This window comes from Colobus angolensis, unplaced genomic scaffold, assembly GCF_000951035.1.
Source record: "Colobus angolensis palliatus isolate OR3802 unplaced genomic scaffold, Cang.pa_1.0 Scaffold68, whole genome shotgun sequence".
Lineage (NCBI taxonomy): Eukaryota > Metazoa > Chordata > Mammalia > Primates > Cercopithecidae > Colobus > Colobus angolensis.
In genome coordinates, this window is record NW_012120487.1 from 8,069,041 (window position 1) to 8,080,719 (window position 11,679).

General features: G+C 46.0%; 1 protein-coding gene across 3 annotated transcripts in view; it reads right to left on the bottom strand.

Moving 5' to 3' along the window:
* DHCR24 (24-dehydrocholesterol reductase) overlaps positions 1 to 11,679 on the bottom strand; it is a 37,214-nt gene that overhangs the window by 15,852 nt on the left and 9,683 nt on the right. For all 3 annotated transcript variants that reach the window (XM_011926360.1, XM_011926358.1, XM_011926357.1), the window contains exons 3-5: positions 9,174 to 9,279; positions 8,328 to 8,446; positions 4,662 to 4,925 (exon numbers count right to left, since the gene is read on the bottom strand). In XM_011926360.1, coding sequence (XP_011781750.1) covers positions 4,662 to 4,925; positions 8,328 to 8,446; positions 9,174 to 9,279 — 489 coding nt within the window. The remainder of the gene's footprint in view (positions 1 to 4,661; positions 4,926 to 8,327; positions 8,447 to 9,173; positions 9,280 to 11,679) is intronic.

Sequence of the window (11,679 nt, forward strand, 5' to 3'; positions counted from 1 at the left end):
CAGCTTTCTCATCCATAAACGAATTCTGGCAGATGCTCTCAGGGGGAGGCAGGGGGGATCCTGGAAAAGCACAAGCTTCAGGGTGGGCAGCTGGGGACACATCCAGTTCCCCAGCAGCTGTGTGGCCTCAGGCAGGTCACCTCTGAGCCTGTTTCTTCACATGTAACATGACAATAAAAACACATAATTTGTGGGAGTTCTTTGCCTATTAGACATTACATACACATGACTAGTATCCTTATAAAAATGGAACCATCTTATATGTATTATTTGCCAATTTGCTTTTTCCACTTACAACACACTTGGCAGAGCCTGGGCAGGTTACTTAGCATCTCTGCAAGACTAGAAGAGATGATGTAGAAAGTGTGAAGCACGGTGCCTCGCCCACAGGTGGCTGGAATAATCAGTCGCCAGCCATCCCCTTGCTGACCTGCTCTACCCTAGAGCCAGGAAACACTTTGCCCTGCATCTCTGGCCTCCAGCACTTGTAGCTTATCTGTGTGCCACCTGCTTGTGCAGGCCCATCCTGCTGGTAAGGCCACCCTGCTGGTCAGGTCACTCTGCAGGGAGGAAACTGGGGCTAAAAAGCCTCTTTGCCCAAATTAGTTTTGGTGTGGGCAGTATGGGGCAGGGCAAAAAACACTCACGCTGGCCTCTGCATGCTAATGTGAACAGGGGAACCCAGCAGGAAACAGAGCAATCTGATCTAACCCCAGGTGAGGCGTGGCACATACCTGGCAGTGGCACCAGCTGCATAATGAAAGTGAGACTTAGGGCCACCTGGATACAGGTGCTCCTGGTGCTCACTGATACATCAGGAGCCATGCAGAGAAGCCCAGGATATGGGAAAGAATCCAGAGAGTCTGTCTCTTCCAGGCACACACCAGCTAAGGAGGCCGAGTGGCTGCACAAGCTCCAGTCCACCCCAGCCCTTGATTGCAAGCCACTTCGTATCTCTGGGCCTCCCCTGTGAAATGGGAGCAGGCTGCTTCTCACAGGATTGCAGCAAGCTTTACACTGGGCAGTGTCTGCAGAGGGCCCATCACAGGGCACACAGGGACAAATTCCTGAATGCTTAGAAACAGAAATGTTTGGAAGCAATGCTCCTAAAATGAAATGCCCAGACGTCTAATGGCATCCACCGCTCTGCCCCAGCCCTGTTCCCATCGGGTATCAGGGTCTTGCTCACTGGGGCACTTGGCAAATATCCTTCTGCTGCCGATTCTGGGAGGGCCTTTGGGTAAGGCTCTTTGTGCCTCACAGTCTTCTTCTTGGGAAATAAGGGAATCAGATCAGGTCTCCAAATATTTTAAAAGCTGTGCAAACCCCTCTGCCAAATCATAATCTTAGGTGGCATCTAATACATCAAATGGATGACAGCAGAGCCACTTTGGGTACAGTGGGGGTGGTGACTCCCCTTGGTTCCATCCCTCAGCTCTCCTACCCCTGAGGGCCTCAAGGGAACACCTCACAGCAGTCAGAAAGCTCTGGTCTAGATGTCCTTGCTAGGTGACTTGGTGCTAAGTAACACACACTGTCTGAGCTTTGGCTTTGGTCAGGCAGATCCAGGGGCCCGGGAGGGCCAGAGCACTTCAGCTCAATGTCCAGTATTGCCACCGCTGTTCCAGGACCTCCAGCACTTACCGCAGTATCCCACAGGAAGCAATGTTTGCATGGTGCTGAAGTCTGCAGGCTAATATGTCAGGGAACCGACATGGAACCAGGAGTCAGAAGCTGGAATTTAAATCTGTTCTGTGCTAGCTGTGTGTCCTCAGAGAAGTCTCTTTCCCTTTCTGGGCCACATTTCCTTATTTGTAAAGAGGATTGTACCAGATGATTTTACAGCCCTTCACAATTTTAAAATGTTTTAAGTATGTATATAGGTATAGATTAAGAGTCTTAAGGGATGCCTATCCTTTGATCTGCGACTTTACGTTAAGATATTACTCAAATTACAGACAAAAGATGTTCATTGCTCCATTAATTAAAATAACAAAAAAATTGGAAGCAACTTAAATTTCCAACTATGGGCAGCAATAGGGCATTCGTTTCCTCAATGCAATGTTCTGTAGACGGATATTAACAATGACAGTTACGAAGGCAATGTAACAACATGGGGAAATGCTTATCACAACAAACAAGAAAAAGGCCAGGTGCAGTGGCTCATGTCTGTAATCCCAGCACTTTTGGAGGCCAAGGCAGGTGGATCACCTGAGCTCAGAAGTTTAAGACCAACCTGGGCAACACGGCGGAACCCCGTCTCTACTAAAAATACCCAAATTAGCCGGGTGCAGTGGCATGCGCCTGTAGCCCCAGCTACTCGGGAGGCTGAGACAGAACTGCTTGAGCCTGGGAGGTGGAGGTTGCAGTAAGCCGAGATCGCACCTTTGCAGTCCAGTCTGGGTGACAGAGCGAGACCTCTCAAAACAAAACAAAAAACAAGAAACAAGAAAAGACAAATGTGAACAAGTGATCAAAGCTGAAGACAAACAAACTGCAAAATGCTGCAAAGAGAGGCTCACTCTCACAAGTGATCCAAGAACTGCAAAATAAAACGAGATACTATTTTTAACTCTATCAGATTGGCAAAAATGAAAGAGAGATCCTATTTAGTGTTGGCAAGAATATAGGGAAAAAGGTGTTCTCACACACCATTGCTGCAAGTAGGCATAAATACAGCTCTTCTCGAGGGCTGTTTGGGCATATCTATTAATATTTAATGTGCTCAAACCTTTGTGTAACAAATTCCATTTCTCTGACTCAATCCTACACAAATATTTGTACAGAAGGACAGGATAAATGTAAGAGAGTCTTAAATCTTAAATGCAATCTCATTTGTAAGAGCAAAACAGTTTATGCAACATAAATGTCAGTAAGGGCTAAATTAGGCCAATTATTTACATGCAAAAGTGGGATATTACACAATGAAATGAAGACATGCACACATACACATACACACACACACACACACAGAGAAATAGTCTCAGCTGGGTGTGGTGGCTCACACCTGTAATCCCAGTACTTTGGGAGGCTGAGGTGGGAAGACTGCTTGAGGCCAGGAGTTCAAGACTAGCCTTGGTGACATAGCAAGACCCTATCCACAAAAAAATTTTAAAAATTAAAAAATTAACCAGGCTGGGCACAGTGGCTCGCACCTGTAATCCCAGCACTTGGCTTGGGAGGCCAAGGCAGGGAGATCACCTGAGGTCAGGAGTTTGAGACCAGCCTGGCCAACACAGTGAACTCCGTTTCTACTAAAAATACAAAAATTAAGCAGGCGTGGTGGTGCAAGCCTGTAATCTCAGCTACTCAGGAGGCTGAGGCACGAGAATCGTGTGAACCTAGGAGGCAGAGGTTGCAGTGAGCTGAGATCACACACTGTACTCCAGCCTGGGTGACAGAGTGAGACTCCATCTCAAAAAAAAAAAAAAAATTAACTGGACATGGTGGCACATGCCTGTAGGCCTAGCTACTTAGGAGGCTAAAGCAGGAGGACTGCTTGAGCCCTGGAGTTCAAGGCTACAGTGAGCTGTGATCGTACCACTGTACTCCAGCCCGGGCTATAGAGACCCTGTCTCAAATAAATAAATAAATAAATAAATAAATAAATAAAAATAGGTCTCAAAGAATGCACGCAAAACTGTTATACATAAGTGGTTACACCCTGGTGTAAAGAGATGCACTTTAACTTTTTCTTTATATATTTCAGCATTGTTATATGATTTTAAAACTTTAAAAAACTCCATACACAGAAAGAGGAAATAAATACAGTTGTCTCTCAGTATCCATGGGGTATTTGTTCCAGGATCCCCCAAAATCCATGAATGCTCAAGTCCCTTACATAAAATGATTTAATATTTGCATATAACCCTACGCACATCCTCCTGTATACTTTAAATCATCTCTAGATTTCTTATAATACCTAATACGATGTAATGCTATGTAACCATTAAGGAATAATGACAAAAAAAAAAGTCTGTCCATGTTCAGTTCAGATGAAACCATTCATTGGGAACGCTTTCAATCTGCAGTTGGTTGAATCCACTGATTCTACAACCCACAGACACAGGGGCCAACTGTATACCAAACACATTAGCAACACTGGCTTTGGGTCATGTTTACAGATGGAGTCTTTTCTTTCCTTTTTACTTGTTTGTACCTTCCAAGTCTCTCACAATAAGCACAGATCCTTTCTAAATGGAGAAAAAACTGCTAATAAAAATCACATGGTATACGTGGAAGGAATGTCAATCTAGATAGATTCCAAGGCATCAAATCAATTACTTGAATCTTGTGGAAGTTTACATTACCTCTTTTAAGTGTTGGGATTACAGGTGTGAGCCACCGTGCCCAGCCTATATTACCTCTTAAAGACGCAGTTTCCTCATCTATAAAATGGGGTTTGCTATAAGGACCAAAGATTACATCCACTAAGAGACAAGCACATCCCAGGCAGGTGGTAAGGGCAGAGTAGATGAAAGCTTCCATCACTGTCTAAGACATTTATGACAATAGATCCTGTTACCTGTACCCCAGGTGGGTTGACCCAGGCAGCAGCCTTGAAGAGGTGGCTGCCAGGGTCAGGATGGGGGAACGGGCTCAGTCCCACCACACTCATGCCTCCCTAGTCTTGGTCTGCAGCAGCTGACACCCTGGCTTACCTTGCCGGGCTCTACTTCATCTGTCATGACCCCTGTCATAATGACGGCCTCATCCAGGGAGTAGAGCAGCCCTTCCACGAAGTGGTTCTCTTGCCGCTGGGACTCGTGGGTGAACTTGGCACAGATAGCCTCCAGGCCCTGCACTGGCTCGAACCGCAGCTTGACGTACTTCTTAGCAGGGATGATGCGGATCTCGGCGGCCACCAGGAAACCCAGCGTCCCACAGGACCAGGGTACGGCATAGAACAGGTCTGAGTTTTCGGACTATGAGATAGAATTGATGTGTTGAGAGCTGGAACCTTGGGCTCCACATTATGGCATGCAGTCACTTGGGGGAGCACAGCCTGGGAAAGTCCCTATTCTCTCACTATCTTGTGTAAACCCAAACAATGAGCTTCACAAACTGTGCTTGCTGGGCTTTAGTTTTCTCTCTGCAGCTTCGACATGACATGGAGCCTAATACTGCCCTCTGTCTCAGGGACCCTCACTGAGAGAGCATCCTCCTCCTCCCATCTAGGCACAGCCCCTGACCCACAGGCTATTCAGGAAAAAGCTGGGACTGGCACTGCTGCCCAATGACCCACAATGGCAGGGGCATTGCCCAAGGGCAGAGGTCCAAGGCCAGGCCTTGACTCCCTTAGTGGGTGTCAGGCAATGTAGCTGGGGAGCATTAAAATGCCTCCCTTCTGAACCATAACTAAAATTTACAAGGCCTTTCCCAGTCCATTGGCTTGTGGGATCCACCCCCGACAGAGTCCAGGGAGAGTGCTGGCACCCCCTTAAAGAAACCGAGTCTCTGAGAGCTGCCATGACTCACCGAAGTCTTCCCAGAAAAGTCGGCTGCAGCAATGCCAGGGCTCAGGCAAGACCACCTAACTCCCCAGCCAGCGTTTTTCCTACAACACCTCATCTGCTTCCATAAATCAATGTCCAACCTCATCATTTTATTGTTTAGACGTATGTCTTGGACACAGCTGACTTTTCCTTGGCCATTCTAATTGGGATTCTTTAGTTCTAATAAAGCTCTTTAGCAAAAGTCCAGCCATGTCTTGCCTTTACTAAGAGGACAGCCCCGTGCAGTCTCCACGAAACCTGAATGCTCTTGGTGGCGGGCACAGTGAATGCAGCAGGGCAGGAGAGCTGGAGCAAGGAGGTTCTGCAGCAGGCTGGCAGAAGCCTCAGGAACAGCAGCACTAGGCTCACCGATTCCCCCTTGGGCCCGCAGCTCATCACATTCCCCTGGCCATGGCAGTGACAATGACATACTTGCTGCATGCTCAGCTCTATGCAAGGAGCTTCCCATACAGGACCTACTTATTCCTCTTGACCACGTATTTGTTAGTGAGGGACCTGGGCCTCAGAGAAGGGAAGGAATTCACAAATGTCTGTCTCCTTTCTCTGCCGATAATAAATAGGTCAAAAGACAGGGCTCCCGCAAGCATTCAGGAAAGTAGAATGAATTGATGTGAATCTTGCTAGGGATATCTCTCACCCCAGACCAGTGCTGCCAAGCTGGGAGTCTTTCCCTGGGCCCTCTTCTGTGAAGTGAAGGAGTCTGGTGGCTCCCTGAAATACCCACTTCAACAGGACCGACTGTCCCTCCCATCCCAGGGGCCCCTCACACCTGCCAGGACAGATTCAAGGTTATTTAAAGTGTCAATCCTATCCCACCCCTTTGGTAAAACGCTTTAAATGTCTGAATCCCAGTTTGGGTGGTAGAACTGTCTATTTTTCTAAAACAGCCTCTCTAATCACTTTTAGTTACCTGATCACATGCTGCACAAAGATGTTTCAGTCAACAATGGGCCACAGATACATAAGATTATAATGGAGCTGAAAAAGTCCTGTTGCTTAGTGGTATCACGGCTATCGCAGCTGTCCTAATGTCATACTCATGTGTTTATGGTAACACTGGTGTAAGCAAACCTACTGTACTGCCAGTTGTATAAAAGTATAGCACATATAATTATGTACACTACATTATAGTTGATAACGATAAATGACTCTGTCATTGGTTTATGTATTCACTACACTATATTTTTAATTGTTATTTTAGAGTGTACTCTTTCTGCTTATTAAAAAAAGCTAACTGTAAACAGCATCAGGCAGGTCCTTCAGGAGGTATTCCAGAAGAAGGCATTGTTGTCAGAAGAGGTGACAGCTCCATGTGTGTTATCGCCCCTGAAGACTCTCCAGTGGGATGAGATGCGGAAGTGGAAGCATTATTGATAATCTAAACTCTGTGTAGGCCTAAACTAACATGTGTTTATGTCTTGACTTTTTTTCTTTGAGACAGGGTCTCGCTCTGTCACCCAGGCTAGAGTGCAGTGGTGTAATCATGGCTCACTGCAATCTCTGCCTCCCAGGCTCAAGTGATCTTCCTGCCTCAGCCTCCAGAGCAGCTGGAAATACAGGAACATACCACCACGCCCAGCTAATTTTTGTATTATTTGTAGAGACAGGGTTTTGCCATGTTGCCCAGGCTGGTCTCAAACTCCTAAGCTCAAGCAGTACACCTGCCTTGGCCTCCCAAAGTGCTGGTATTACAGGAGTGAGCCACTGCACCCAGCCTTGTGTCTAAATTTTTAACAAAAAAAGTTTAACAAGTTAAAAAAAAAAAGCTTACATAGAAAAAAGCTTATAGAATAAATATACAAAGAAAGAAACTATTTGTGTACACCTGTACAATGTGTTTGCATTTTAAGCTAAGTGTTACTACAAGAGTGTGAAGTTTTTTAAAAAGTTTATAAAGTAAAAACGTTATAGTAAACTAACAGTAATTTATTATTGAAGAAAGCAAATTTCAAAAAATACATTTAGGGTAGCCTAAGTGTACAGTTTATAAAGTCTAAAGTGGTGTACAGTAATGTCCCAGGCCTTCACATTCACTCACCACTCACTCACTGACTCACCCAGAGCAACTTCTAGTCCTGCAAGCTCCACGCATGGTAAGTACACTATATGGGTGTACCATTCATCTTTTATACGGTATTTTTACTGTACCTTTTCTAAGTGTAGGTATGTTTAGACACATTAAATACCATTGTGTTACAGCTGCCTACAGTATTGAGCACAGTACCATGCTGTGGAGGCCTGTAGCCAAGGAGCAGTAGGCTATCCCACGTAGCCTAGGTGTGAAGTAGGCTATCTCATCTAGGTTTATGTACGTACACTCTTATGTTTGCACAATCACAAAATTGCCTATAACTTGTTTCTCATAACACATCACTACTGTTATGTGACACATGACTATACCTCACAGTGTTAAGACACACAGCTTTGATGCCGAGGCCTGACTTCCTCCAGAAAGGCAGGATGGCATAATCAATGGCTAAGGGGAGGGACCTGGGAGCCTGATTACTGGGGTCTGAGTCCCAGCTGTGTGACTATAGCAAATTTATTAATATCTCTGAGCTTTAGTTTCCTATCTATAAAATAGGGATCATTAGGTTGTTGAAGGATTACACGCATGCCTTAATATATACATAATGCATTTATAACACTGCCCAAGCTCATATAAGGGATATACAAATTTTTGTTATGGATACAGACCCAGACTGAACAGGTATTTGAAATGTAGCACACCTAGAAGAGCCACCTCCCTGACCTCAGTATCCTTAATGCCCAGAGCAGGCTGGCATGGACGTCTCCCATCGCTGAACTCACCGGAGTGCATCGCACAAAGCTGCCATCAGCCAGGACCAGCTCATACGCAGTACAGATGTGTTGGAACAGGCCGTATTTGTGGGACGATGACTCAATGCCTGTGCCCATGATCAAGCCCCCTGCAGAGACATCACACAAAGTGTCAGCAGGGAGAGCTGTGGGCACAGGGATGGGGGTGGGTTGGAGCTGGGGGACCTCCTAGCATGAGGGAGGCATGGTAGGCTAGCAGAAATGGGGCTGTTGACTTAGGGGAGATTTCCCACCTGTCAATCTAGAGAGCAGGAGAGGGAAGAAGGGGCTTAGACGGGAGCATGAAGGCATCCTCAGAGGAAGGGGGTGGCGAGCAGACCTTGTCAAGGGTACTCAAACCTCACCTCTGGCCAGACTCAACCTAGAAATCTTGCGCATTCATCTGGAGAGGGACTTTAATGAAAAGGGGGGTTGAAGGGGTGACAGGAAGCCCTGTCCCATGGGAATAGTTAAAAGAACTGAAGGTGTTTTCCCTAAAGAAGAAGATGCTTTGGGGGCTATGAATCCTATGGGAGGAGAAGAGAGACTAGATTTATTCTGTGTGTTCCATGGGGTGGAATTGGAGCAATGGGAACAAGTCACAGAAAAACAGAATCAAACCAGAAATTAAAAGTGCCTTCTGATAACCTGAGCTGCTCAGAAATGGAACAGCAGGCAGTGAACACCCTGTCACTGGAGCAGGCAAGTAAGAGACAGAATGACTTCTGCCACAGATGGAATAGCAGCGATTCCAGGACTAGATGGAGGGTGGCCAAGGCCCATCAGCTCCGGTCCTAGCACCGTGTCTCTTCTTGCCCGTTAATATAGGGTCCTCACCCACTGTGAGGTCATCAAGCTCAGGCAACACGGGGAGAGTCCAGCCAATGGAGGTCAGCAGGGCAGTCACCTGGCCCATGGTCACCAAGGGCTCCACACGGACAATCTGTTGACACAAGGAAAGAAACCCTGGGTCAAAAGGAGGCTGCCAGGCCCAAGGGGAGCTCCTACACACAGGTGTCATCTCAAACCTTCCCAAATACTCACTGCAGGGATTCCTATACAGTCTTTACAGGCTCTTTCTAGAACATTGTCTTTAATTACAGGGAATGTGATTTCTGGCTCTCGGTTAGCTAGTGTTTAACCTCGCCCTTCAAGTATCTTTATACTAAATATTTGATTTATCCTTTTCTAAATTGCAGGAGAAATACTCATTCACTTAGAAGATACAGCAAAAGTGAAGAAGAAAACAAAAATCACCCATCCTGGCCAGGCGTGGTGGCTCATATCTGTAATCCCAGCCCTTTGGGAGGCCAAGGTGGGTGGATCATCTGAGGTCAGGAGTTTGAGACCAGCCTGGCCAACTTGGTGAAACCATTTCTATTAAAAATACAAAAATTAGGCGTGGTAGTGGGCACCTGTAGTCCCAGCTACTTGGGAGGCTGAGGCAGGAGAATCACTTGAACCCGGGAGGCGGGGGTTGCAGTGAGCTGAGATCTTGCCGTTGCACTCCAGCCTGGGCAACAAGAGCAAAACTCCGTCTCGAAAAATAAATCTAGAAAAAAAAAAAAAGTTGGCCGGGCGGGGTGGCTCAAGCCTGTAATCCCAGCACTTTGGGAGGCCGAGACGGGCACATCACGAGGTCAGGAGATCGAGATCATCTTGGCTAACACAGTGAAACCCCGTCTCTACTAAAAAACACAAAAAACTAGCTGGGCGAGGTGGCGGGCGCCTGTAGTCCCAGCTACTAGGGAGGCTGAGGCAGGAGAATGGCTAAACCCGGGAGGCGGAGCTTGCAGTGAGCTGAGATCTGGCCACTGCACTCCAGCCTGTGGGACAGAGGGAGACTCCATATCAAATAAAAATAAAAGAAATCAACACTTAGAAGCAGATCTTAAAATGAGGGGGGAAAAGCCAGGAACATAAGTTCCTAGTTGTAATATAATCATATTCACAAATCCTCTCTTTTCTATTGAGTACCTTTCGGATCTAAAAAAAAAAAAAAAAATTCACCCATCCTAGTTCTTCAGAGTTACTAATATTAATAACAGAGTGTATATACTTTTTTTTTTCCCACACATACTATATTGGTACTGTGAACCCCAAATATCAGAGACAGGTCTCAGTTAATTTAGAAAGTTTATTTTGCCAAGGTTGAGGATGTGCGCCCATGACACAGCCTCAGTAAGTTCTGACAACATGTCCCTAAGGAGGCTGGGGCACAGTTTAATCTTATACATTTTAGGGAGACAGGAGACATCAATCAATATATGTAAGAAGTATACTGGTTCTGTCCAGGAAGGCGGGGACAACTTGAAGCAGGGAAAGGGCTTGCGGTCACACGTAGGTAAGAGACAAATGGCCGCATTCTTTTCAGTCTCCGATAAGCCTTTCCAAAGGAACTAATCAGAATGTGCATCTATCTCAGTGAGCAGAGGGAAGACTTTGAATAGAATGCAAAGCAGGTTTGTCCTGAGCAGTTCCCAGCTTGACTTTTCCCTTATTTTAGTAATTTGGAGGCCCCAAGATTTTCCTTTCACACCATTTTGTATGTTTTAACACAACACACGCAAACAAAAAGCATATCTCATTTTCTGTCTTGCCTTTTTAAAATGTAACACTATACTATGACCATCATCTGTTATCATTACACATTCTTGGAACACGTGATTTTTTAATGTATACATCCCTTGGACTTCTACTTCTAGCCGAAGTGGAACAACAGGAACCAGATTTACCCTGCTGCCTGAAAAAAAACCTGACAAAATATATGAAATAAGAGTTTTCAATGTAGCGCACATAAACAATGAAAGTGAGTGATCCCTCAGAGAGGAAACAAGGTGAGCTCTGAGGCAGGAGGACTGCTTGAGGCCAGGGGTTCGAGACCAGCCAGGACAACACTGCGAGACCTAAAAATAAAAAATAAAAAATTATTTTAAAAAAACGGTGAGCTCTAGGGATGGCCCATCTAACTGCCTGGAGTTAGGCAGTGCAGGGAGAAAAACCCAGGTGGAGCCCAGTGGACTTTCTAAGAGTTAAAAAGATGGAGGTGAGGCTGGGCATGGTGGCTTACGCCTGTAATCCCAGCACTTCAGGAGACCAAGGTGGGTGGATCACCTGAGGTCAGGAGTTCAAGACCAGCCGGACAACATGGCAAAAACCTGCCTCTGCTGAAAATACAAAAAATTAGTTGGGCATGGTGGCGGACATCTGTAATCCCAGCTACTCAGGAGGCTGAGGCAAGAAAATCACTTGAACCCACGGAGGTTGCAGTGAGCCAAGACTGTACCACCGCACTCCAGCCTGGATGACAGAGTGAGACTCTGTCTCAAAAAAAAAAAAAAGA